This window comes from Ranitomeya imitator, chromosome 7 (assembly GCF_032444005.1).
Source record: "Ranitomeya imitator isolate aRanImi1 chromosome 7, aRanImi1.pri, whole genome shotgun sequence".
Taxonomy (NCBI): domain Eukaryota; kingdom Metazoa; phylum Chordata; class Amphibia; order Anura; family Dendrobatidae; genus Ranitomeya; species Ranitomeya imitator.
In genome coordinates, this window is record NC_091288.1 from 188,640,818 (window position 1) to 188,668,736 (window position 27,919).

The 27,919-nt window shown below is 46.7% G+C and overlaps 1 protein-coding gene across 1 annotated transcript; it reads left to right on the forward strand.

Annotated features, from left to right (window-relative positions):
• The first annotated feature begins 18 nt into the window (after nt 1-18).
• Nucleotides 19-27,512, forward strand: PMS2 (PMS1 homolog 2, mismatch repair system component). Its single transcript, XM_069734237.1, has 15 exons — nt 19-156; nt 719-858; nt 3,832-3,918; nt 4,819-4,921; nt 6,802-6,985; nt 7,212-7,376; nt 7,820-7,917; nt 8,598-8,697; nt 14,829-14,913; nt 15,028-15,180; nt 20,273-21,056; nt 22,772-22,939; nt 24,990-25,090; nt 25,931-26,100; nt 27,193-27,512. The coding sequence occupies exons 1-15, from the start codon at nt 143-145 to the stop codon at nt 27,331-27,333; spliced, it is 2,493 nt and encodes an 830-aa protein (XP_069590338.1). The 5' UTR covers nt 19-142; the 3' UTR covers nt 27,334-27,512.
• Nucleotides 27,513-27,919: the final 407 nt, after the last annotated feature.

Below are 27,919 nucleotides of genomic sequence, written 5' to 3' on the forward strand. Positions count from 1 at the left end.
GAGTGCGGCAATGTGATTGGTTGGAGCCGTGAGCGGTGAGGAGAGCGGCGCGGCGGTGAGGAGGCGGGAGGACTGTACGTGTCTGCACCGGGGACGGACCGTACTATGTTCCCCGGCGGCTTCACACTGACAGTAATGTACAATGGAGCACGCCTGGTAAGTCACGAGTGCTGCGCTCACTCATTGGCTTAAAGGGGGTTTCCATTTTTTATGCAAATGACAGTAATAAAAAATTTGCGACTTTCTAATTTGCTTCGTGTGACAGTTCCTCAGTTAAAACTCCCAGATCTCTGCTTGCAGTCACTGAATGGAAATGTTCAACTTTCTATCTGGATGATCAGGATCTGACCAGGGCTGACATTTCTCACAGCTGAGGGTTTGTTACAGTTTCTGGAAAATCTTTTTTTAATGCACATTAATTAATTAGCAATGTCAGGTGAGGGCATGACATTTGGCCCCACGTACCTCCCTGGGGCATGACATCCAGCCCCATATTCCCCTTGAAATAAAGAAATGTGCTACCTCTTCTGCTGACCTGAGGACAACGGATTAGGCATATTGAAATTTAACATGCCCAATCCTTCTTACTCTTCTCTCAACGTTTGCTCTTAAACGTGCAGGATCGCCTGACAATGTAGTGTTCAGACCCCCCTACTGAGACTTTTTCCTCTCTATAACTTTTTAAGTATACATTTTTTTTTCCCCCCCTTAATTTTAGCGCTGAACCCGCTAAAGCAATCAGACCCATTGACCGCAAGTCTGTCCACCAAATCTGCTCTGGCCAAGTGGTGCTGAGCCTCGCGACGGCAGTCAAGGAGCTGGTGGAGAACAGCATCGATGCGGGAGCCACAAGTATTGGTAACGTGATTAACCCTTCAGTACACAGCCATTCCTCATCTTCTGCAATGAGGCAATGTTTTTATTAACACCATCTTGGGGTAGATGTGTTGTTTTTTTGTTTTTTTTGTTGGTTTTTTTTATCCCTTGTTACAGCCCTGTTCTGTGGATTTGTGGCGACAAAAAAACTATTTTGGCGTTCTTTAATTGTTTTCATATTTTGATCTGAATGTGGCGATACCACGTGTATTTTTTTTTTTTATATATATATCTTAATTTTCAGTGGGGGGTAAAAGGGGGTGATTTTAACTTTATTTTAATTTTTCATATATTTTTTTTTTTTACTTTTTTTGTTTTACTTTTATTATTAGCGAAGGTACGATGGTCCAATCGATGCGACGGCATCTCTGCGTATAGCAGAAATCGCGTTCTCCCATGAACGCCGGCCACACGCAGGGTTTCAAAGGAGCTCTGTAATGGCGGGCACGGAGATCATGAACTGACCCCCGGCTGTCATGACAATCCACCGGCGATTACGTTACAGCGCGCCTATGGGCATGTCAGCGAACTGTTTTTTCCCCGCTGTCATTTAACAGGCGAACGGAGCACTGCTCCACTCGCTATTGATAACGACAGGTCCTGGCCATTACCTGCTGGGTATGGGGCGGGCTCGCTGCTTGAGCCTGCTTCTGACATGCGCCATTCCACAGTTTTAGACTGTGGTAATAAAAATACAAAGTCCTCTTTAAAGGGATCCTGTCATTAGATTTATGCTGCTTAAATCCCATAGTCCCACAACTGGATTCTCAATCTATAGCATCTGTAAAATCCCAGAACGTTTTGGAGAGAAATATGCTACAATCATGCACCCAAACTCTGATTCATTCTGCCCGCGGGTTGGGCAGGAGTGATGGCAGCGATCAGAGCAGGTGATTAGGGGCAGGTGGTGGCTGTATGACACCGCTGACACCCTCCTGAGCTTGCTGCGCCTGTCCGCCTCCTGAGCTTGCTGTGCCTGTCCCCCTACTGAGCTTGCTGCGCCTGTCCCCCGGCTGAGCTTGCTGCGCCTGTCCCCCTGCTGAGCTTGCTGCGCCTGTCCCCCTGCTGAGCTTGCTGCGCCTGTCCCCCTGCTGAGCTTGCTGCGCCTGTCCCCCTCCTGAGCTTGCTGCGCCTGTCCCCCTCCTGAGCTTGCTGCGCCTGTCCCCCTGCTGAGCTTGCTGCGCCTGTCCCCCTGCTGAGCTTGCTGCGCCTGTCCCCCTGCTGAGCTGGCTGCGCCTGTCCCCCTCCTGAGCTGGCTGCGCCTGTCCCCCTCCTGAGCTGGCTGCGCCTGTCCCCCTCCTGAGCTTGCTGCGCCTGTCCCCCTCCTGAGCTTGCTGCGCCTGTCCCCCTCCTGAGCTTGCTGCGCCTGTCCCCCTGCTGAGCTTGCTGCGCCTGTCCCCCTCCTGAGCTGGCTGCGCCTGTCCCCCTCCTGAGCTGGCTGCGCCTGTCCCCCTCCTGAGCTGGCTGCGCCTGTCCCCCTGCTGAGCTGGCTGCGCCTGTCCCCCTGCTGAGCTTGCTGCGCCTGTCCCCCTCCTGAGCTTGCTGCGCCTGTCCCCCTCCAGAGCTTGCTGCGCCTGTCCCCCTCCTGAGCTGGCTGCGCCTGTCCCCCTCCTGAGCTGGCTGCGCCTGTCCCCCTGCTGAGCTTGCTGCGCCTGTCCCCCTGCTGAGCTTGCTGCGCCTGTCCCCCTCCTGAGCTTGCTGCGCCTGTCCCCCTCCTGAGCTTGCTGAGCCTGTCCCCCTCCTGAGCTTGCTGAGCCTGTCCCCCTCCTGAGCTTGCTGCGCCTGTCCCCCTCCTGAGCTTGCTGCGCCTGTCCCCCTCCTGAGCTTGCTGCGCCTGTCCCCCTCCTGAGCTGGCTGCGCCTGTCCCCCTCCTGAGCTTGCTGCGCCTGTCCCCCTCCTGAGCTGGCTGCGCCTGTCCCCCTCCTGAGCTGGCTGCGCCTGTCCCCCTCCTGAGCTGGCTGCGCCTGTCCCCCTCCTGAGCTGGCTGCGCCTGTCCCCCTCCTGAGCTGGCTGCGCCTGTCCCCCTCCTGAGCTTGCTGCGCCTGTCCCCCTCCTGAGCTGGCTGCGCCTGTCCCCCTCCTGAGCTTGCTGCGCCTGTCCCCCTCCTGAGCTGGCTGCGCCTGTCCCCCTCCTGAGCTGGCTGCGCCTGTCCCCCTCCTGAGCTGGCTGCGCCTGTCCCCCTCCTGAGCTGGCTGCGCCTGTCCCCCTCCTGAGCTGGCTGCGCCTGTCCCCCTCCTGAGCTGGCTGCGCCTGTCCCCCTCCTGAGCTTGCTGCGCCTGTCCCCCTCCTGAGCTTGCTGAGCCTGTCCCCCTCCTGAGCTTGCTGAGCCTGTCCCCCTCCTGAGCTTGCTGCGCCTGTCCCCCTCCTGAGCTTGCTGCGCCTGTCCCCCTCCTGAGCTTGCTGAGCCTGTCCCCCTCCTGAGCTTGCTGCGCCTGTCCCCCTCCTGAGCTTGCTGCGCCTGTCCCCCTCCTGAGCTGGCTGCGCCTGTCCCCCTCCTGAGCTGGCTGCGCCTGTCCCCCTCCTGAGCTGGCTGCGCCTGTCCCCCTCCTGAGCTTGCTGCGCCTGTCCCCCTCCTGAGCTTGCTGCGCCTGTCCCCCTCCTGAGCTTGCTGCGCCTGTCCCCCTCCTGAGCTTGCTGCGCCTGTCCCCCTCCTGAGCTTGCTGCGCCTGTCCCCCTCCTGAGCTTGCTGCGCCTGTCCCCCTCCTGAGCTTGCTGCGCCTGTCCCCCTCCTGAGCTTGCTGCGCCTGTCCCCCTCCTGAGCTTGCTGAGCCTGTCCCCCTCCTGAGCTTGCTGCGCCTGTCCCCCTCCTGAGCTTGCTGCGCCTGTCCCCCTCCTGAGCTTGCTGCGCCTGTCCCCCTCCTGAGCTGGCTGCGCCTGTCCTCATTCCCACAGATGCATCATCCTTGTGTCACAAATTTGGTAAAGTTTGATTAACATTAATAAATTTTAATCTAGAAATAAAGCTGAAGGAATACGGAGCAGAACTAATAGAAGTCTCTGATAACGGCTGCGGGGTGGAAGAACAGAACTTTGAAGGGTTAAGTAAGTAAGCACTCGACCTCCTTCCCATCTGAGCCAAGTTTCGCTTCCAAAGGTGTTCCCATCTCCAAGATCCTATCCCAATATGTAGTAGGTGTAATAATAATAATAATAATAATATTAGCAAATACCTTCAATTAGAAATGTCATATAGTTCTCCTGATTCGCTATGTCTCTTTCCTTATGTGCAGGACCTTAGGTATCCATGGTTACCAACTATCTAATTAACTGTCACTATGTCAATGGTCGTATCCATGGATATTTTATTTTATTTTTTGATTGTTTTTATGGACTTGAACCTGCAATTGCTTAATCTTTTGTACAATATACTGCAATATTCTAACATTGCAGTATATTGACAATATGCTGATCCCCTAAGGAAGCCCACCCATTGGTGTTAACGCTGGGCTTCATAGGGGGTGGCGACAGAAACCTTCATGGCTTCCCCCCTGTTGGAGTTGCCAAGGCCGGTCAGAGATTGACAGCGGCGTGTTATGTGGTAAAGGAGTTTTTTCCACTTTCAACAAAGCGGACCCCAAATACTTGCAATCTTATAAAGTAGCAAAGTCAGATTCTGCTCTCCGCCGCTGCTCCAGTCTCTATTTTTGTCTGCAGCGATGACGCTGCATAGACATCGTACATGACTGCTGCAGCCAATCACTGAGCTCAGTGGAGGGTGCTATCAATATCAGCAGAGCCGCTAGGCCTGTTGATTGTCTGCAGTGTTGATGTGCTGTGTCAATGTGCGGCCTAAACGCTGAGACAGGAGCAGCGGCGGTAAACAATTCTTCATTTCGGACAAGTCTTGCTCCCAACGTTCTGAGAAATAACGGATAGGTTTCTGAGATTTTTTTATGTATTTGCCATTTGCGCTTTGTTTTATTTGCTCTTTTATTCTTTCAGCTTTGAAACATCACACGTCCAAGTTGCAGGATTTCTCTGACTTGCTGAGCGTGGAAACGTTTGGTTTCCGGGGAGAAGCTTTAAGTTCATTGTGTGCATTGAGGTAAAGCCAAATAGATTCGAAAAATGTACAAAAAAGTGATCCAAACCCTTACATGGGTTCTACACTACTTTTATACTGATGGCCTATCTGTATTGGTGGGAGTGCGACACCAACACCCCTGCGGATCAGCTTTCGCCACCGGCGGGTGGAAGGTCTCAGATAGTGCCAGAACGCAGAAGCTCCGTCATTTCTATATTGGCCACGTCCGGGAACAGGTGATCAACGGGGGTGCCGTGTGTCGCACCACAACCAATCAAATATTGATGGCCTATCCTAACGATGGGCCATCAGTAAAAGTAGTGGCCTTTAAGGAAGGCAGTCAGGAAAAAAAATGTTATAGGGTTTCTCCAAAATTATTTTACAAACATTACCAGAAAGCAGAGGATGCATTTACATTAATACACAAAAACCTGGAACCATTTGTCACTTTGGTCTCCCCAGTTCATAGTTGTCTGGCCTTTCCTTAGATCAGTGTTCCCCAAGTCCAGTCCTCAAGAGCCACCAACAGGTCATGTTTTCAGGATTTCCTTAGTATTGGACAGGTGATAATTGCATCACCTGCACAGGCAAGCATTCAATGACCTGTGCAATACTAAGGAAATCCTCAAAACATGACCTGTTGGTGGCTCTTGAGGACCGGAGTTGGGGAACACTGCCTTAGATAGTAGCACTATCAGCACATGACCACACAAGATTACTGATTGGCTGAGTCGCATGAGGGTGGTTGGAACGTCATCACTGATGTCACACTGTGACGGTCTTTGGTAAGGAAGGGGGGCGTCAAACTGTCCCTGGAATTGGGACGCTAACGACCCCTTTTCCGGGGGTACCCTTGAAGGTAGGTAGGCCCGAGTCTCCTACCTTACTATGCTCTTGCTAAGCCCTGATTTGTCCCATTTCCTACTCCATGAGGCACGGGACAGAAATGTAATGTAAACAAGACACCAAAACAAAACAGATAGCAGAAAACCTCTATCGTACAAAAGCATACTAACCAACAATAGGGAGGAGGATAGGGACTGGGAGGAGTAAACTAAAAAGGAACAGGGACCAGGAGATAAACACAAACGTACTACGCAAACTACAGAACATTACTACAACAACTCTACTCCATCCAGCTAGCTTTAGCACACAGCACAGGAAGATGAATCTTTCACTGGCAGGGACAAGAAGGTCTGACCAGTTTATGTAGGAAGAGGTAATGACCAGATCAGAAGCAGCTGAAATGGAGCTGCATGTTTTTGACGAGCATACAAAATGGTCGTTTACGTCTTCCACACCATGGGAAACTAAATCCATTTAATATGGGACACAAATCACACCATCTCTAAAGAAGACCTGGGATTCCTTACTTGACGTTACCGTCTAACTCCAGGGGGACGTGACGCCCTTGTGACAACTGCAGGACAGATATGAAAGATTGATAGGACCACCAGAGGAGTGGCATCAAAGTGGTGAACGACCTACTAGAAAATGATTTGCCATACATGTCTGATAGATGCGAGCCCTGCCTCTGAAATCTGCTCCTATCGAGAACAGTGCCCTGCCTGATATTGCTGTAAATGGCCGTCCTTTTTCAGTTTTCCCTATTCACTACTATAGGGCACTTTCTCGCCAAGTATTTGGAACTTATGTTGAAGTGAATGGAGAGAGCTGCACGTGTGCGGCCACCTTTATACTCACATTGGGTTCAAAATGGGGCTCTATCCTTGAGAGGTGGGACCCTCATTGATTTGCCATAAATGTCTGAGAGGGGAGTACCCCTTAAAGGATTTTGTATTACTAACTGATCCTGTTGATGCATTGACATACATGTTCCATACTCTGTACCTCTATGACAATATTGCAAGCTGTCATATATGATTTTTTTTTTCCCATAGTGATTTGTCCATTTTTACCTGCCATAAATCGGCTAAGGTGGGCACTCGCCTGGTGTTTGATCAAAATGGAAAAATCGTTCAAAAATCCCCACTCCCCCGACAGCAAGGAACAAGCGTCAGTGTACAGCAGCTCTTCTATACATTGCCAGTGCGACACAAGGAGTTCCAGAGAAACACTAAAAAGGTGCGTGGCTGCAAGTGCCGACTTAATGGGACCGAAAGCCTCATTATTCCTTATTCTCACCATCACTACACATAGGAAACACCATCATCCTATTTAGTAAAGTAAATCTGTGTGTGTTTAGGATGAGACCGTGGAGTGCAGGGAATCTAGCTGGAGAGAAACCGCTGGCAACATACCTCAGCACCAAATCCTTCCCATATAATTTTTTTTTTTTTTTTTAATAAAGGAGTTTGCAAAAATGGTTCAGGTCTTACAAGCTTACTGTATTATTTCAACGGGCGTGCGTATAAACTGCACCAATCAAGTGGGCCAAGGGAAGAGGACACCCGTCGTCTGCTCTACTTCAAGCAGCATGAAGGAAAATGTAGGAGCTGTGTTTGGACAGAAACAGGTAAAACTCACAGATCTGTATTAAACCTTTCTCATGTTTTTAGGCTGCAGAACAAGACAATAGTGTGATCGTTTACAGCCATATGAAGGGGGCTTCTGTCATATCCTCCTTATGTGATATGTGCCATGAAAGTCAGATTTCTGCCTATGTACGCGGAATCAATCACCAATCGGTAGTGTGGGCGAGATTACATAGAGCTCAGCATTCAGAGCACTGCTAGATCTGCAGGAGATAAAACTGATTGTATCAAAAGGACGGCAAGCAGCCCAGTAAGTGACACATCGCTGGAATCAGTGTCTCTGCCCCTACATAATGCTGGGAAGCAAAAACCTGGTGACAGATTCCCTTTAAATTTAGGATGAGAAGAACTGCATTAGTGGTGTGCAAAAGTATTCATCTTATGAATGTTGATGATTCTGTGCTCTGTCTTCTCTTCCTACCAGTTGCAGAACTTAATTCCTTTTGTTCAGCTGGCGCCAAGTGACGGTGTGTGCGAAGAGTACGGGCTGAATCCTGCAGATGTCCTGGGGGGCTTCTATAAGTAAGTAATTATGTCCACGGCGCATTTCTGTTCAGATGGGGCAGAATTGCTGCAAATTTGCCTCGTCGATTCCTCATTGCAGCATGGCAGAGGTTAAAGGTACAGTGCAAGGAATGGGTGACAGGTCTATGGTGCAAATTGCAGAATTCTGGCACATTTATCTTTAGAGATGTCCCCCACTGTGTGTGTACATAGACGGTGTGAATGCCGTCCAACGGGAAATCTGAACACCGGTTTTCCCAGCCCTGTCCCGCAGGTACAGACTTATCCGCGTAGGAAGCAACTTCACAAACAATGTTGATCAAAAGTCGCCTACCGTTTTGGGTATGCAGCTCTTATAAAGAAGAAGCTGGGACTTGATTATGTTCTATGAATACGTCAATATCAGAAAACACATGGCGGCATCTCCACCGATCGGTCACTATACATTTGAAGGAACTGTGGGGAAATTATATTTTATGTTGCCTTAAAGATCACAGTTTTCGGCAGCACATTGTTCTGTGTAAGCAGAAGCTGTGCTGTCGAGAGAAATGGCATCCTATGCGCATAAATCAATTACAGATCATTCTGTGCGCATATTAAATCTGAGAGCGCGCACCATCTGACCCCTCGGTCGACGTCATTTATCGGGGATGACCGTACTTTTGATGTACCAGTGTTCCTGATCTTCTTATTTTCAGTATTACAGGATACATATCTCAGTGTGACCACGGTGTAGGGAGAAGTGCCACAGACAGGCAGTTTTATTTTATCAACCAGCGGCCTTGTGACCCTGCTAAGGTAACGGGATTTCTCTACTTCTACATCATTATGTGTAATGTAGTTGACTTGTAAGATATTAACTAAGTATTTTACAGAGAACCTGTCACCAGATTAAAAGTGGTGAATTTTATTTTTCATTTTATTTTGCTTTTTCTTTTAATCCTACTACTCCCCTGATTATTTCGCTTTTTGTTTGTTTTATTTTTTCTAAATACAGGCTTTTTTATGGTCCTTACTGCCACCCCATTGTAAGGAACGCTTTACCTCTTAAGGTACCATCACATTTAGCGATGCTGCAGCGACATAGACAACGATGCCGATCGCTGCAGCGTCGCTGTTTCGTCGTTGTGTGGTTGCTGGAGAGCTGTCACACAAACAGCTCTCCAGCGACCAACGATGCCAAAGTCCCCTGGTAACCAGGGTAAACATTGGGTTACTAAGCGCAGGGCCGCGGTTACCCTGGTTACCATTGTAAATGTAAAAAAAAAAAAAAACACTACATACTTACATTACGGTGTTTGTCGCGTCCCCCGCCTTCAGCTTCCCTGCACTGTGTCAGCGCCGGCCAGCCGTAAAGCAGAGCACAGCGGGGACGTCACCGCTCTGCTTTACGGCCGGCGCTTACACAGTGCAGGGAAGCTGAAGGCGGGGGACGCGACAAACACCGGAATGTAAGTATGTAGTGTTTGGTTTTTTTACATTTACGCTGGTAACCAGGGTAACTATCGGGTTAGTAAGTGCGGCTCTGCGCTTAGTAACCAGATGTTTACCCTGGTTACAAGTGAAGACATTGCTGAATTGGCGTCACACACGCCGATTCAGCGATGTCAGCGGGTGATCCAGCGACGAAATAAAGTTCTGGCCTTCTAGCTCCGACCAGCGATCTCACAGCAGGATCCTGATCGCTGCTGCGTGTCAAACACAACGATATCGCTATCCAGGACGCTGCAACGTCACGGATCGCTATCGTCTTCGTTCTAAAGTCACTCAGTGTGAAGGTACCTTTAGACCCCTGTCGAAGGACTCTCACCAAGCTCAACAGTTCTCTTGCTTTGCACTCATGGGTGGCAAAAACCCCGAAACATGTCTGCAAATGGAGATTTTGGTCAAGATTCATGTAGCCCTTTAAAGAGTCAATATTGACTTTTCAGATTGCTTCTTTTTGTCTTATTTTCATACTGTTTTACTTCGCAATTGTTGAGACACAGACCTTATAATAGTTAATACACAATTTGTATGTATGAGAAAAGTGTCGGCATGCGTGAACACATCCCACGGTTGAGAGTCAGGTGGGTTGAATTGTGTCACGTGGTACAGAATGTGCAGATGGTGAACTCCACACTGACAAGTCAACTCCGCTTCTTCTGGACATTACTGCCCCGATCCTTCATATGGTCAGGTTATTCCGGCCTCACGTTTTGACTACAATCTTTAATTTAAAAAAAAAATGGAAATTTAGGACAGAACCTCCATTTCTCTATCGCCTCTCATTGGGCGACACAGGGACCATGGGTGTATGCTGCTGCCACTAGGAGGCTGACACTATGCACAAAAAAAAGTTAGCTCCTCCTCTGCAGTGTACACCCCACCGACTGGCATTATACTCTTCAGTTTAGCTTAGTGTCAGTAGGAGGTGGACACGGGTCTTTCATTAGACCCTTATCTACCTCAATGTGCGTCGTTTTCTTTCAGGTTTTCCGGAGGGATACAGGGTGAACAGTCACACCTGTAATCCCACAATACGGACTATGAGTACGGCGTGTACTGCCACCCCGTATCCTCATAGATCCCACAGCAGGACCAAGATCCTAGCACACAAGCGTGCTCAGAAGTCCGGTCCAAAGCCTCATTGGAGCGACCAATCAGACCTGTGGCATCAAAGATTCCTCTACAAAACCCGCAGATCAGGCGGTTTCGTTTAGGCGGTCTTAACTACCTCCCAAGGTATTTGTTCCTCATCCTGAATTCGAGAAGCTTCTGGCCAGAGAAAGAGAGAATTTGACCAGACGTATTCAAAGAGGCAAGCGTCTTGGAGTCTCATATCTCTTTCCTCCGGATCTCATTGCCAACTGGAATGACAGGCGATAGAAAACGATTTCTCCCTCAGTGGATCCGCCAGCATCTAGACTTGCCATGAACACAGTCCTCACGCTGTCCGGTGGGGCATCTCTGAAAGATTCCATTGATAGGATCATGGAATCCTTCGAAGTCGGCTTTCGAAGCTGCCACGTCTTTCCTATGCCCGGCCTTTGCTTCCACTTGGGTTTCAAAGTCTGTATCCGAATGGGCTAAACAACTCCGTTGGGGCATTCAAGCCGGAGCTCCACCAGATCAGCCGGCGGAACTTGCCACCCAGATTACTCCCGCTGGGGAATATTTGGTTCCGCTTCCCTGGACGCCGCGTCTTCTGCCGCTTAGGCGCCCAGTACTGTTGTTGCCAGCCATCGCACCGTTTGGATCTGGCAGGCGGATTTGTCATCAAAGAAGTCACTTACCAGCCTGCCTTTTCAAGGATCACGTCTTTTCGGTTCCAAGCTGGACCAAATTATTAAGGACGCCACCGGCGGCACCAGTTCCCTACTTCCCCCTAGGCGGCAACTTCGGGCTTTACGGCCTTTTTCGTCGTTTCGCGGCATCAGATTCCTTTTCCCAACAGCAGAGGCCACAGGCACGTTAAGAGAAGAAGGTATCCTTCGGACTCACTCCTTCCTGGCGTTCCCGCTACTCCTAAGGTAGATCCTCCAGGTCTAGGACTGGAAGATGCACCTAGGCATGACTCACGACTAGACCCCAGCCCATTTCCCAGGCTGGGCAGCCGTCTCCTCTTCTTCAGGGACGTCTGGGTCTCCTCAGTAGAGAACGCATGGGCCAGGGAACTTGTATCCTCTGGATACAAAATAGATTCATTTCACGGCCCCGGGATCGTTTCTTTGAATCCCGACCTCCAAGAGTCCCCGCTCTAGTCCTGGGTTTCTTTGCAGCCATTGTTTCCCTCCTTAAATCCAGGGTAATCGTTCCCGTCCCAAACAGGAACGGTTCACAGGCTTCTCTTCGAATCTCTTTGTACCGAAAAATGACGACAAGGTTCGTCCCAGTCTGGATCTCAAGTTGTTGAACAAGAAGTTTCGTCTGAGACACTTCAGGATGGAATCCCCTCGTTCAGTAATCGCTTCCATGGAGGCTCTGGAATTTCGGTTTCAGGCTTCCGAAAGTCTATCCATCGTCCCCGACACTCTTTCGGGTGGCTCGTCAACAGGAAGAAGTCCTGTCTTGTTTCTTCTCAGCGCCTCGTATTTCTGGGCATGTTCTTCGACACTTGTCGGACCAGAGTCTTCCTTCCCGAAGACAAGATATCCCTCCTTCCCGAAGACAAGATATCCCTCCTTCGTCGGGAAGTTCGATTGCTCCGGGGTTCTCAGCTTCCCTCCTTTCCGATGGGCCATGAAGGTCCTGGGGAGGTTGGTTGCAACATCGGAAGCGATTTCCCTTCACCCATTTCATTCAAGACCTCTGCATCGTCCGATCCGGCTTTCTTCCCGGGTCAAACGGTTCCTCAAATGGTGGCCGAGGTCACCTCTCATATCCCAGAGCAGATCCTTCAGAGCAGATCCTTCCTTCCAGTTCTCTGGCAGGTGGTGACGACGGATGCCAGCCTGCTCGGCTGAGGCGCGGGGCTTTGCCGCCTGATTTTTCAGGGTCATTGGTCAGCGCAGGAGTCCTCTCTGCCGATCAATGTCCTCGAGTTCCTGATCATCTTTGTCTTTTCTTCACTGGGCAAGGATTCTCAGGAGTCTGCCAATTTGAATCCAGACAGACAATGCCACAGCAGTGGCATATGTCAACCACCAGGGGTGGACTCGGAGTTCTCTGGCCTCGTTCGAGGTTTCCAGGATCCTCCTTTGGGCAGAAGCAACGATCCTGGTGAGATCCGCGGTGCATGCCCCCGGCGTGGACATTTAGGCCGCCGACTTCCTCAGCCGCGAGGGCCTCGCGGCAGGGGAATGGTCCTTACTTCAGGAGGTCTCCCATCGGATTTCTCTTCGATGGGGGACTCCGGAAGTGGACCTCACAGCGTCCCGATTGAACAGGAAGGTCCCTCGGGTCGTCCCAAGGTCCCGCGATCCTCTCGCAGTGGTGGTGACGCTCTGGCCATTCCTTGGTCGCAGTTCGTGCTCCCCTATCTGTTCTCACCCCTTCCAAGCTTTTGAAAAAGATCAAGGCAGAAGGGGTGCCGGTCATTCTGATCGCCCCGGATTGGCCCAGGAGTTCTTGGTTTGCGGAGATCGTCAATCTTCTCGCGGACGCCCCCTGGCGCCTTCCAGACAGACCCGATCTGCTGTCTCAGGGTCCGATCTGCCACCAGAATTCTCGGTCGCTCAGTTTAACGGCGTGGCTGTTGAGACCGCCGTTCTAAGAGCGTCCGGCCTTTCGGTCCGGATGATTCACACTATTATCCAGGCTAGGAAGCCTTCGTCTTCCAGGATCTTCTATCGTACCTGGAAGGCTTTCTTCCGTTGGTGTGAGTCCAACCGCTTTTCACCTATGTCCTTTTCCCTGCCTTCCCTTTTGGCTTCCCTTCAAGCAGGACTGCATTCGGGCTTCGCTCTTAGTTCCCTAAAGGGCCTGGTTTCTGCGCTCTCCTTCCCTTTCAGAAGACGTTATCATCTCAGCCACAGGTTAAGACCTTCCTTCAAGGAGTAGCCCACGCTGTCCCTCCGTACAGGGCCCCTGTGGATTCATGGGATTTAAAGCTTGTGCTGAACGTTCTGAGGGGTTCCCCCCTTTGAGCCTCTCGGAGTTTTCCCTGTCAGTTGCTATCTTGGAAGGTGGCTTTTCTTGTGGCAATCACTTCGATCTGCCGCGTTTCCAAGTTGGCAGCCCTTTCTTGCCGACCTCCTTTCTTGGTTATCCACCAGGACAAGGTGGTCCTCAGGCCTCTGCCTTCCTTCCTTCCCAAGGTGGTTTTCACCTTCCACCTCAACGAGGACATCATTCTACCTTCCTTTTTGTCCAGCTCCGACTCATCCTCTGGAGCGATCGTTGAACAAGCTCGACCTCTTCAGGGCAGTCAGGATCTACCGTACCTGACTAGAACGGCCGCTTTCCGTAAGACGGATTCTCTTTTCTTCATCCCTGATGGCACACGTAGAGGCTTGCCGGCTTCCAAGGCGACTATTGCTCGCTGGATCAGAACGGCAATTTTGGAGGCTTACCGGGTCAAGAACAGAGTGCCCCCTCCTGGGATAAGGGCTCACTCTACCCGGGCAGTCGGTGCCTCCTGGGCGGTGCCCTACGGCTTTGCAAAGCGGCCTGGTCAGAATGATCCTGCAGGCGGCAGTGGTCAGTCCTCTGACCTGATGGAAGTCTGTTTTTCCCACCCCAGGGACTGCTTTGGGACGTCCCATGGTTCCTGTGTCCCCCAATGAGAGGCAATAGAGAGAACAGGATTTTCGGTTGCTTACCGTAAAATCTGTCTCTGAGCCTTCTTTGGGGGACACAGCTCCCTCCCATGTTGTGCAGTTTCTGTGGTTCTATGTTCTATGACTGTTCTTACGTTTACAGTTCTCATCTTTGTGGTTATGTTATTTCAACCTTATTGTTTTTTCTCCTACTGCTTTCTCACTAATTGAAGTTCATAATGCCAGTCGGTGGGGTGTACACTGCAGAGGAGGAGCTAACTTTTTTGTGCATAGTGTCAGCCTCCTAGTGGCAGCAGCATACACCCCATAGTTCCTGTGTACCCCAATGAAGGCTCCGAGAAACAGACTTTACGATAGGCAACCAAAAATCCTGTTTTTCCAGTTACCCATGACCGCACCAACGAGAGAGGGGATCCGTCCTTCAAGGACAGGAAACCATCAAGATAAAAAGGGCGGCTCCTCTCTCCGCATAAGTGGTTTCCTGTCCTTAATGGGGGAACCTTCACCTGCAAGACTGCTGCAGAAGAGAAGGAGCAAGTCCCTGACCTGGGCCGGTCGGTTGCAGCAGCGCACCATCTCTGCTACGGTCGGCCCCGCAGTTACTGGAAGCGCCGCGGGGGGCCCAATGGTCTCTCGGCTGTCAGTCGTGCGGGAGTCTGCATGGTAATCATGAAAAGTTAGAAAACTGATTGAACCCTCCATTAACGGTGCCCTTTCTGTCACTCACAGGTTATTAAGATTGTGAATGAAGTTTATCATTCATTCAACAGACATCAGTATCCATTCGTTGTTCTCAACATTTGCGTTAATTCCGGTGAGTTTTCTTAAAATGTCCAGTTGTGGTTTAAGACTTGTAGGTGACATTGTAAAGTGATACGAATGTAGAAAAAATTTTTTGCACATTTGGAAATGTTTGTGTTCCTTACAGAATGTGTGGATATTAATGTCACGCCAGACAAGAGGCAGATTTTACTACAAGAAGAGAAACTTTTACTGGCTATAATAAAGACCTCCCTCGTTGCGATGTTCAGCAGCAGCGTCAATAGATTAAATGTGAATCAGCAGCTGACGGATGTCGCAGGTATGGGGCCGATGTCCTACAAGGACAGGCAGTCAATTAGTGTTTGAGAACTGTACATTGCTTACTTTCCCGGTGATGGCGCTGCCAGATTTGCCCACAAATAACAGCTACATTCCCAATAGTAAGACACCTAGTTATTGGGTTATGTTGGTGGCAATGAATCTGTCACCGTCTGCTACAGTGGCATCCATTTAGCAGATACATCATGAAAAATATATGACGTACAGTTCAAGCAATGATTATCTTGGAATGTGCACATTGTCGATTCAGACTGAAGGCAGCAAAACAACAAAGGAACACAAATGCAAACAAGCAAAATGTGATATACTTTATATTCCTCAAAGTCTTCCATACACCCCCTTTACGCTGATGACTAGTGATGAGCACAACATATGCGACCATGGAGATGTGAACATGTCACTCGGGCACCCATGTATACCCGAGCACCCTAGACAAAGTGGAGGAACGAGCACTTGCGGTCATCACTACTGATGACGACTTTAAACATCGGTGGCATTTTCTCAAGCATCTACATGAGGCCGTCGTCTAGAATGGCTTCCGATAAATAGGTATACTAAGTGGTCATTGGTGGAATCACTGGCCTTCAGAAAGTGTTTTGTCACCATGAGGTGTCTTTTGCAGAGCCGGTGTTGGTACACAACTCCATGCAGTTCTGAGCCCTATTTTCTAAGTGTTTTAAGCAACAACCACTCAACTATGTGAATAGAAACAACAATCCATCATTATTTTTAGCAAAGAAGGGTCAGTCAATCCAAAAAATTCCTAGAACCGTAAAGATATCCTCAAGTACAGTCATGCAAACTGTCAATCACTATGATAAAACTGGTTCTAAAAAGAAAGGAACATCAAGAATTACCTTTGCTGCAGAGGATAAGTTCATCAGAGTTACAGGCTTCAGAAAACGTAAATTGACAGCAGCTCCAGTAACACCCCTCATAAACATTGCACAGACATCAAATAGCATCTCACCATCAACTGTCCAGTGTAGACTATGAGAAGCTGGCCTTTATAGTCAAATAACATCACAGAAAAAAGGCCGTCATATTTATGAAGACACAATACTAATGCAATGCAGGATGCATCAGCCCCAAGATGAAGACGGAGGCAGCACAGGTGCAAAATACTGATGAAATAGCCGCTCACACACCAACCAACTATTCATGAGGGGTATCTGCATCGTATTACAGGTCCTTCTCAAAAAATTAGCATATAGTGTTAAATTTCATTATTTACCATAATGTAATGATTACAATTAAACTTTCATATATTATAGATTCATTATCCACCAACTGAAATTTGTCAGGTCTTTTATTGTTTTAATACTGATGATTTTGGCATACAACTCCTGATAACCCAAAAAACCTGTCTCAATAAATTAGCATATCAAGAAAAGGTTCTCTAAACGACCTATTACCCTAATCTTCTGAATCAACTAACTAACTCTAAACACATGCAAAAGATACCTGAGGCTTTTATAAACTCCCTGCCTGGTTCATTACTCAAAACCCCCATCATGGGTAAGACTAGCGACCTGACAGATGTCAAGAAGGCCATCATTGACACCCTCAAGCAAGAGGGTAAGACCCAGAAAGAAATTTCTCAACAAATAGGCTGTTCCCAGAGTGCTGTATCAAGGCACCTCAATGGTAAGTCTGTTGGAAGGAAACAATGTGGCAGAAAACGCTGTACAACGAGAAGAGGAGACCGGACCCTGAGGAAGATTGTGGAGAAGGACCGATTCCAGACCTTGGGGAACCTGAGGAAGCAGTGGACTGAGTCTGGTGTGGAAACATCCAGAGCCACCCTGCACAGGCGTGTGCAGGAAATGGGCTACAGGTGCCGCATTCCCCAGGTAAAGCCACTTTTGAGCTACAGAGAAGCAGCACTGGACTGTTGCTAAGTGGTCCCAAGTACTTTTTTCTGATGAAAGCAAATTGTGCATGTCATTCGGAAATCAAGGTGCCAGAGTCTGGAGGAAGACTGGGGAGAAGGAAATGCCAAAATGCCTGAAGTCCAGTGTCAAGTACCCACAGTCAGTGATGGTGTGGGGTGCCATGTCAGCTGCTGGTGTTGGTCCACTGTGTTTCATCAAGGGCAGGGTCAATGCAGCTAGCTATCAGGAGATTTTGGAGCACTTCATGCTTCCATCGGCTGAAATGCTTTATGGAGATGAAGATTTCATTTTTCAGCACGACCTGGCACCTGCTCACAGTGCCAAAACCACTGGTAAATGGTTTACTGACCATGGTATTACTGTGCTCAATTGGCCTGCCAACTCTCCTGACCTGAACCCCATAGAGAATCTGTGGGATATTGTGAAGAGAAAGTTGAGAGACGCAAGACCCAACACTCTGGATGAGCTTAAGGCCGCTATTGAAGCATCCTGGGCCTCCATAACATCTCAGCAGTGTCACAGGCTGATTGCCTCCATGCCACGCCGCATTGAAGCAGTCATTTCTGCCAAAGGATTCCCGACCAAGTATTGAGTGCATAACTGAACATTATTATTTGTTGGTTTTTTTGTTTGTTATTAAAAAACACTTTTATTTGATTGGATGGGTGAAATATGCTAATTTATTGAGACAGGTTTTTTGGGTTATCAGGAGTTGTATGCCAAAATCATCAGTATTAAAACAATAAAAGACCTGACAAATTTCAGTTGGTGGATAATGAATCTATAATATATGAAAGTTTAATTGTAATCATTACATTATGGTAAATAATGAAATTTAACACTATATGCTAATTTTTTGAGAAGGACCTGTATATATGCACACAAGTAAGACTTGTTATTGGGTGCCAGTCACACAGTACAGCCTATTAGTGATGCCCATATTATTACAATGATTGCCTCCGTCTTCGTCATGGGGGCTTATGCATCCTGCAGTGCATTAATATTGTGTCTTGGTAAATATGGCGGCCTTTTTTCTGTGATGTCATTTGACTATAAAGGCCGGCTTCTCATAGTCTACACTGGACAGTTGATGGTGAGATGTGCTTGCTATTGGATATCTGTGCATCGTTTATGAAGATAGTTATTGGAGCTGCTGTCAGTTTGTTTTCTGAGGCTAGTAACTTTAATGAACTTATCCTCTGCAGCAAAGGTAATTCTTGATGTTCCTTTCTTTTTAGAACCAGTTTTATCATAGTGATTGACAGTTTGCATGACTGTACTTGAGGATACCTTTAGGCTGTGTGCACACATTGCGGATTTTTCGTGTTTTTTCACTATAAAAAACGCATACATTATGCATCCCATCATTTAGAATGCATTCTGCAATTTTTGTGCACATGATGCGTTTTTTTTCCACGAAAAAAAAAACGCATCACGGTAAAAAACACATCATGTTCATTAATTTTGAATATTTTTCACGCATTGGGAAGCTCCGGAAAAAACGCGCAAAAAACGCATGCGGATTTCTTGCAGAAAATGTCTGGTTTTGCTCAGGAAATTTCTGCAAGAAATCCTGAATGTGTGCACATACATAGCCTTATGGTTCTAGCAATTTTCAGGATTGCCTGACCTTCGTGTCTTAAAAGTAACGATGGATTGTTGTTTCTATTCACATAGTTGAGTGGATGTTGCTTAGAACTCCACCTTTGTCATCATGACTGCAACATCCTGTAGTGCATTAGTAAGGCGACCTGGTGGGCGACGGTGGCCTTTTTTCTGTGATGGCTTATGAAATATATGTCCTTTTTGGTTTGTTGCTTTATGTTCAAATTGCTGAAAAGAGGACTGCAAATAAGAAGAAGAGACTTGTTTGAGCCAAGGAACACAAAGACTGAACATTAGATCACTGGAAACCTGTATTGTGGTCTGATGAGTCAAAATTTGGGATTCGTGGTACCAACTGGCTTTTCTTTTTGAGATACAGAAAAGGTGAACAGATGGTTTCTACATGTGTGGTGCCCACTGTAAAACAAGGAGGTTGAGGTGTGATGGTTTGGAAGGGGGGGGTTCTTTGCTGGCGACATAGTTGATTTATTCCAAATTGAAGGCACACTTACCTGGCATGACTGCAAAGCATTCTGCAACGACATGTCATCCCATCTGGTTTACGCTTAGTGGGACCATCCATTGTGTTGCAACAGGACCATGACGCAAAACACCTCCAGGCTAAGTGACCAAGAATGACCAAGAGTATGGTGGAGTGCTGCATCAGAGCACATGGTTCCCACAATCACCCGACCTGAAGAGGTGAGATGAGTTGTGATGAGTGGGATGCGGAGTGAAGGCAAAGCAACCAACGAGTGCTCTGCACCTCTGAAGACTTCTTCAAGACTTGGAAAGCCATTTGAGGTGACTACCTGATGAAGTACTGCAGAAAATGCCAAGAGGGTGTACTTCTGTCATCAGAGTAAAAGCAAGGGGGGGACTTTGAGAAATCTAAGGTTTAACATCTTATTCTGGTTAGTTTCACACATTTCTTTACTTCTTGTTTCCATATTTGCTCCTTGATGTTTTTTCTGCCTTCAGTCTGAATCTACAAAGTGCACATCCCAGTAAGAACAAGGAAACCCTCTGCATGAATAGCTGTGTCCAACCTTGTTACTGGAACTGTAGAATAATATCTGTTTGCATTTTACATACCTACTCTAGGTTATAGATCAGTAGCCAATTGAGGGGGAATTGGGTATTATTTTCTTCCCATCTATTCCCATGTAACTTTTTTTTTTTTTTTAAATTTAGTTATGCCAGACAACTTTTATGGCTTTTTTTTTTTTTTTAAATACATATAGTTTTATTTCCACCAACTATGTCAATTCTTTAACATTCTGTTATTCGATAAAACTGTCCATTTAAGCACACAAGAGATATGACCCTATCATGGTGCATAATTTTGGAACACATGCTCTTCACCTATAGACTTAGCTGAATGGCCGCCTGTCGGCAGCCCATTTGGAAGCTGCTGGTCATTGTTGGTGGAGGAAGGGGTGTCAAATGAAACCTAACGTTCTTCATCTGAGAAGTTACTGGCAGATAGTTGGGAGTGTTTTGAAGAAAATAAATGACAGTAATTGTCTTATTCGTTGGGTCGGAAGAGTGAAGTATAAACTTTTTTTTCAGGGAACCTTAGAAGGGTAAGTGAAGAAGACGCGGATTGTTCCAAAGTAGAAGAGTCTCCTTTATCCAAGAAAGGTGCGTTCGCTGTCTCTAAACTCCGAGAAGCTTTCGCCATCAGCCAGAAAGCCACCGCCGGTCTAGAGAACCTAAGGGATGACAAGATGAAGTCCCCAAACGCGTCACCTGCCCAAAGAAAACTGCAGTCGTTTTTTAACGTTTCACCAAAAGTTCAGACAGATATCCTAAAAAATGCATCAGATGTTGGTGATACCAAGGAGCCTCCAGAAACAGTGCAACCATTGAGTGAAGTTCCGGAAAGTGACTGTGACGCGGGTAAAGGTTCCATCAGCCCCTCTGACCTTGAATTAGCCTCCAGTGCCCCTGACCAGTCCTCTCGTCCTAGTAGTGACCAGTTTGTAGACTCCCCAGATGTTGCTGTGACAATGGAGGTAGAATCTCCAATAGATTGTGATCCTCCTCCTCTTACGGAAGCGGAGATCTATACTCTGCGCCTCGACAAAGATGAAGAAAGTGATATTCCCTCTCCAAAGAGCAAGCGGTTGAAAATGGTTCAAAATACAAAAGCTGATTCGGTGGATGCGCCAGTTCACATTATGAAGAAGACTGTGCCGTTACAGTTCTCAATGTTCCGCCTGATCAAACAAATGGAAAAATTGAAAAGACAAAGGAAAAAAAAGGAGGAATCCGAAATGTTCCGGAGGTTCAGAGCAAAGATCAGTCCTGGGGAAAATCAAGCGGCAGAAGCCGAGCTCCGGAAAGAGATAAGGTACTGGAGCGTCTGCAGCAACGATACTCGGTGCTATATACGTTATTAACTATATCTACACCCCATCTCTTACTGGCATGCTGGGATTTGTAGTTGGGGCTCCATCTAGTCATTGGATCGTATAGATACTCTTACTTTTACATATCAGTCTTTTCGAGCATGCATGTTAAACGTACGTGACGTGAAAAGGCAACTGCAAGACCTTTCACCATCTACTAGCTTAAGACCTCCCTATACATTAGGTAAAAATTGACCAAACCAGCCAATTTGAGCCTAGCATCTTGTGTATGGAGGCATCCCCACTGTCCCCCGAGAGATTTTATTGGGGGATATAAGGATTGAGCTAGCGAAATTTATCTGCTTGATCCTTTTGTTCTGCGCAAGATCCTTTTGTTCTAAGCTGCTTGCCGAGCTTTCCGGTTTATTGGGGAGAAAGGAAACACTTTGGTCAACAGCTTTCTGTGTGCGACCAGCTTTAGGCCTCATTCAAAAGTCCAGTTATTTTGGGGGTTTTTTGCGTACGATAAAATCCTGCTGATTTATTCTGATCAAACTCTATTCAGAGTTTGATCAGGGTGTGGTATAAGTGTCATCCGATTGTCTCGTATGTGGAAAAATTAAAAAAAAAAACCACTTTCTTCATTCTGACAGTCCGTCAAAATCGGACAAACTCTGATGTCTTCCGACTGCAGTCCGATTTATTTATTTTTTTCACAGACCTATTGACTTATATTGATTTTGATCTGACCTCAAATCAAAAACTGCCATATCACCGGACCGAGCGGTCCGCAGAAAAACTCAGACATGTGAATGGCCTTAGTCTTACAATGGTCCATGGTTATCCATAAAAAACACGCATTAACCAGATATTCCCATATTCTAATGCGATGGCATATCACTACATTATGACATTATCATGGATGTGTTGGGGTTCCTGCCTCTGACACCACTAAAATAAAGGGACTGAGGTCCGGGCAGGAGAAGTCTAGAAGTGAATGGAGCCTACATGGAAAGGCTGCAGACAAGGATTTAGGCAACAGGCAGATATTTCCACATGATCGATGACAAATATCTGATTGCTGGGGATCAGTATGTTGGACCCCACTAGAATGAAACCCCAGTCCCTTGTTCCACTATACTGCAGTAATTCGACAATATGAACAAGGACCAGTAAACATTAGATCTGACTGGTGAGCGCTTCCATCAGTTCACCGCACCTTGCCGACTGTTGGTTGTTTTTCACCGAAGACTAAGCGCAGGTTATTCCCCGATTTTGCTGCACACCAATAACGATGCACAAAGTTGATGTTTCATTTAATTAATGAGTAAAGCTGAAGCGTCATCACTTAGATCTTTCCGCAGTATTGAATTATTGGCGCTGATTTGTCACCTAGGATTAGTCATCAGCCAACGCCTACAATAATAAATTGCAAAATGCAGAAGTATTCAGGGCAGCTCGGGTAGAGAGGCATCCAACCTCCAGCCCCGAGACTTGTAACACTACAACTCCCAGCTGCCACACAAGACATGAGCTGTGTCAGTTGTCACTTTGAGCCCGGATCCCTCCATAGAGTCACGGGATCTGCCTGATCATCATTGTCCTTGCCGCCCCAGTCTGCATCCATCCATAGTGAGAAGGCTCTATGGAAAAGCCTCGTAAAAAGCTCAGTCGCTCATTCATGGAAAGCCGTCATTTTCTTGTTCTTGATTTGCAGCAAAGAAATGTTTTCCAAGATGCACATTATTGGGCAGTTCAATCTGGGCTTCATAATCACCAAACTGGACTCCGACCTCTTCATCGTTGACCAACATGCGACTGATGAGAAGTATAACTTTGAGATGCTGCAGCAGAACACCGTCCTTCAGGGGCAGAGACTTATCATGTACGTAGAGATCTTGTTTAGCTCCATTGGACAATATTATCTCATGGTAGCCTTTTTAAACAAAAAACAAACTTCCCATATATGTACGTCGCAAGTCCTGTATCGTTGCATGGAGGACTCTGTATCCGCCTCTAACAGCAGCGACCAGAGCTAAGCCCTATTGCCGCAGTTTAATCCCTGACAGCAGCATTTCCAGTTCGTGATGCAGGTGACATGTCATTTCGGACCCGCTTCACAATCCAAGATGCTGCTGGGTTACTATTGAAGACAGAGGGCCTCCTATCTTGGTCCTGCTGGGCTTCACTAGAGACCTCCACTTTCCCTATATATTGCAGTGTATAGACCAAGCGATCGCACATTCAAGTGCTCTAGGGGGATAAAAAAAATTTACTTTTTTTTTTTCTTTTTTTTCTCTGCACCCCTTCCCCCAAGAAAGATGCAATAAAGCAATCAAAATATCATATGTACTCCAGGACAGCTCACCACACAAAAAGATCAGTCACTAATGACAGCTCGCCAGAGGAGAAACAAGCCCTTGTACAGCTCCATGAATGAAAAGATTCGGTTACGGGTCTCAGAAAATGGAGACACAAGCCAAAATAATTTTTTTTTCATCACGTAAAGGGGTCGTCCCACAAACAAAGTACAGTTTTTAATCAATAGATCTTATAATAATACATTCCACAATTGGATGTGTTTAAAAAAAAAATGTTCCTGTGCTGAGATAATCTTATAAATGTGAACCTGCTGTGTACTGTGTAATGGCCGTGTCTGACCGTACAGGGCTGCTTCAATTCATGGTCGACATATACCACATCTAATGTCCAGGGGAGGAATCACAAGTCACTCATGATAACTGAGTATACCGACGAAACGGCAAGCGCTCACAGATGCTTTTTTGAGGTACACATCTCCCTGCCTGTTTTATCACAGGTATTTCTGCCACATCTCCAGCCCCTGGGAGCTCATGATAAATCAAGTCCATGACATAGGAGCTCCAACGGCCTCTAAGCTTATAAGTTCCTGTAATTGATGAGCTCACAGGACTGATGACGCAGCAGAAACACTCGCTCCTGTGATAAAACAGGGAAATGTGTTACCTCAGAAAGTAGCAGCTGCGAGCACCTGCTGTTAAGTCTGTATACTCGCTTATCATAAGTGACTTATGCTTCTTTCTCTGTGGTATGTGCCGACCATGAACCGGAGCAGCTCTGCATGGTCGTACGTAGGAGATGCACATTTAGAAGATTATCTCAGCAGAAGAATATTTTTTGAGTCATCTAATTGTGGAACTTATTATTATTTCAAGATACGTTAATTAAATTGTACTTTTCTTTGTGGGACAATCCTTTTAAATAAAATAACAACGATATGTTTGGTATCACCATAATCATACTGACCGGGTAAATCGTATTGCCAGGTCATTATTACTGCACAATTAATACTGTAAAGACAAAACCCTGAAATCAATAGTGAATTGCATTTTTTTTTTCCCTACGGTCGCACAACATTCACAATTGACTGGAAAACGAGAGAAAAAAAATTCTACGGTAAAATAAATTGTCTTTCAAAACTACAACTCTTCCTGTAAAAATAGGCCCTCTGACTATAAAACCCAAGAAGACCATAAAAATGGAGTAACCTAAACTATCAAACACACCTGCCCCCGATGCGCGTTTCGTGTTATGTTTTCACAAGGGGAGATTTATGTCTCATGGAGGGATTTTAGGGATTGTTCCTTCTATAGGGTTGACCATTATTTATTTTTTCCCTGAAACAGCGCCACCCTTGTCCATGGGTCGTGTCTGGTACTGCAGCTTAAAGTTTGGGGAATATAGAAACAACTCCTTTACTTCATTTCTGACCATTGGCGTCTCTGCGGGTGATTAGTTCTTCCCTGGATACTATTTCCAGACTAATGATAGTAAAATAGTCACCGACTCTTTTTGTTTCGTTAGTCGTTCTGCTGCAACGATCCCTTTATATTCAGAGAATAATAAATAGTGCTTGCTCATGCATGATGTTTTCTTTTTTTCATTTCTGATTTCAGACCACAAAAACTAAATTTAACTGTTGTGAACGAGACCGTTCTGATCGACAACCTAGAAATATTCAAGAAAAATGGGTTTGATTTCATCTATGATGAAGACGGTATGTATGATAAACATTTCTTCTATCGGAGGGTCATTGATACTTTATTAAAGGGATCTAGCATTTTGAAAAAAACATTTGACGTGACGTTTTGACCGGTGGTGATCTTCATCGGTGGTGATCTTCATCGGTAGCTAAAACAAAGGGGAAAGGTGTTTAATGGGAACCTAAGGGGTAAGCGCTCTCCTTGTGACCACAGTCAGCCAAATCAGATCTCATACTTTGCACTGAAGAAGGGCAACAGCCTGAAACACGTTTCTGCAAATTGAAATTCTGGTTTGACTTCGATCCTAAGTCATGTGACAAGGCTTGTTTAAAGGGTCGATAATGACTTTTAGGGTTGCTACGTCAAATGTGGCACTAGAGTTCAAGTCCTCTTCCTCTGAAGGGGAACCGGTCATGTTGGAAATGGCATCTAATCTGCAGGCAGGAGGTTACAGAGCAGATTGATAGATATTTTTGTAGGCAAAGATTCAGTATAAGTTTCTGGAGGAAAGCAAGTTCATATTTTTACCATTGGCCACATCTCCAGCGCCAGGTGGGTTTGGTACCAGGACTGATGCCCTTGGTGCCAACATATAATCCAATACTTATCTCCTCCATGGCTTATCTCCTCCATGGCTCTTTTCCACTGACCGGAGTTGCTGATGCCACATTGGATAATATGACTAGGTTGGTACTCACTCCTGGCAAACCTTAAGACAGGTGTCCTAAGGCGAGCATCGGGAGGACAAATACTTCAGCAGAAGGGAAAACGTTTGGTCTCTAGGGTTGACTTTCAGTAGATCCATGTTACTTAATTAATACCAATGTTTTGTTTGCTTTTTTTTATTTTAAAAGCTCCCATCTTGGAAAGAGTCAAATTAATTTCTTTACCAACCAGCAAAAATTGGACGTTCGGGCAGCAGGACATAGAGGAACTGATCTTTATGCTCAGCGACGCTCCAGGAGTTATGTGCAGACCGTCTCGAGTAAGGCAGATGTTTGCGTCAAGAGCGTGCAGGAAATCTGTAAGTGCCGCGAGAACCTGCATGCAGCAAGGAATTGTATACAATGAAATGCTGCAAAATGGAGTCTCCTCTATAAAAAGGGTCATCCTTCTTCTGGAAAAAAAAAAAGCCTAGTTTTTTTGTTTTATATTTTTTTGTTGAATCTAACTCTCAGGCTACGTGCACACGTTCAGGATTTCTTGCAGAAATTTCCTGAGCAAAACTGGACATTTTCTGCAAGAAATCCGCATGCGTTTTTCTCGTGTTTTTTTTTTTTTTACCGCGTTTTTGATGCGGGTTGTTTTTGTGGATTTTTCCGGAGGTTCCCAATGCAATAATATAATGGGAAAGCCGCAAAAAATCCCCAAAATTAATGAACATGCTGCATTTTTTTTCGCGGAAAAAAACGCACGTGCACAAAAATTGCGGAATGCATTCTAAATGATGGGATGCATAATGTATGCGTTTTTTTTCGCGAAAAATCTGCAACGTGTGCACACAGCCTTAGGGGTGAAGTGATGTCACCAGGCTTTTATTTACAAGGGGCCAAGGTGCGAGCGTTGCAGTCGTGTGCCGTACTACTGACCTCATGGCTCCGTATTGAACAGTGTGTCTTCTTTGCTTTATAACTGAGGTCTAAGAGGTAACATTTCTCCTTGTGGAGAGTGACATGCCGGCTCTGACATGCCAAGGTGAGGAGGCTTATTCGCTGTACAATGCTCCTCTGGGAAATGTAATATGCAAACTGCCTCTTCAGAGAGGAAGAGGTGAACAAGTCTCCTTACCTTGGAATGCCAGAGCTGGTATGTCACTCTCCACAAGGAGAAATGTTACCCCGTAGACCTCAGTCCGGAGCCTCTCACTTAGTCAAATAAGATTTCATACTTTGCACTGATGAGGGGGCAATAACCCGAAACACGTGTCTGCAAATTGAGATCATCACTAGTAAGGATAGAAGAACATTTTGATTCTGGGCATACCCCTTTAACAATGCCACTACTAAACAGCCCGAAGCCTCGCCAGACGGGATGTCCGAGCAGTAAGACACTCAGCAATAACTTTTGATTTTAGCAATACCCCATTAAGTTTACGTGATCTTCTTTTTGCCAACAGGTGATGATTGGTACAGCCTTAAACTCTCAAGAAATGAGGAAACTGGTGGCTCACATGGGAGAAATTGAGCAGCCATGGAACTGTCCCCACGGGAGGCCCACCATGAGGCACCTCGCCAGCCTGGATCTGATTGACTTCTGAGGAATACATGGGGGGGCAAGAGGCTCGATTTATAGGTTTTATGGTCCTACATTACCGCAGCAGCCAAACCCCTTGCTTTTAATTCACAACAGACTGTATTTAAAAAATTTACACATCTCAAAGTTAATGTTTTTTTTTTTTTTTTTTTTGCTACCTTGAAATAAATATTTTATTTATTAGTTTTACGTGTGTTACGTTTGTATTTCCGGTGTGTGGTAGGAGGTGTATGTGGCCTTTTTTAGCCATCACATGGGTTGTATATGGCTGCCTGGGAGTAAGGGTACCGTCACACAGTGAAATTTTGATCGCTACGACGGCACGATTCGTGACGTTCGAGCGATATATCTGTGACGTTCGAGCGATATCGCAATGTCTGACACGCTCCTGCGATCAGGGACCCCGCTGAGAATCGTACGTCGTAGCAGATCGTTTGAAACTTTCTTTCGTCGTCTAGTGTCCCGCTGTGGCGGCATGATCGCATGGTGTAACATATATCGTATACGATGTGCGCATAGTAACCAACGGCTTCTACATCGCACATACGTCATGAAATTATCGCTCCAGCGTCGTACATTGCAAAGTGTGA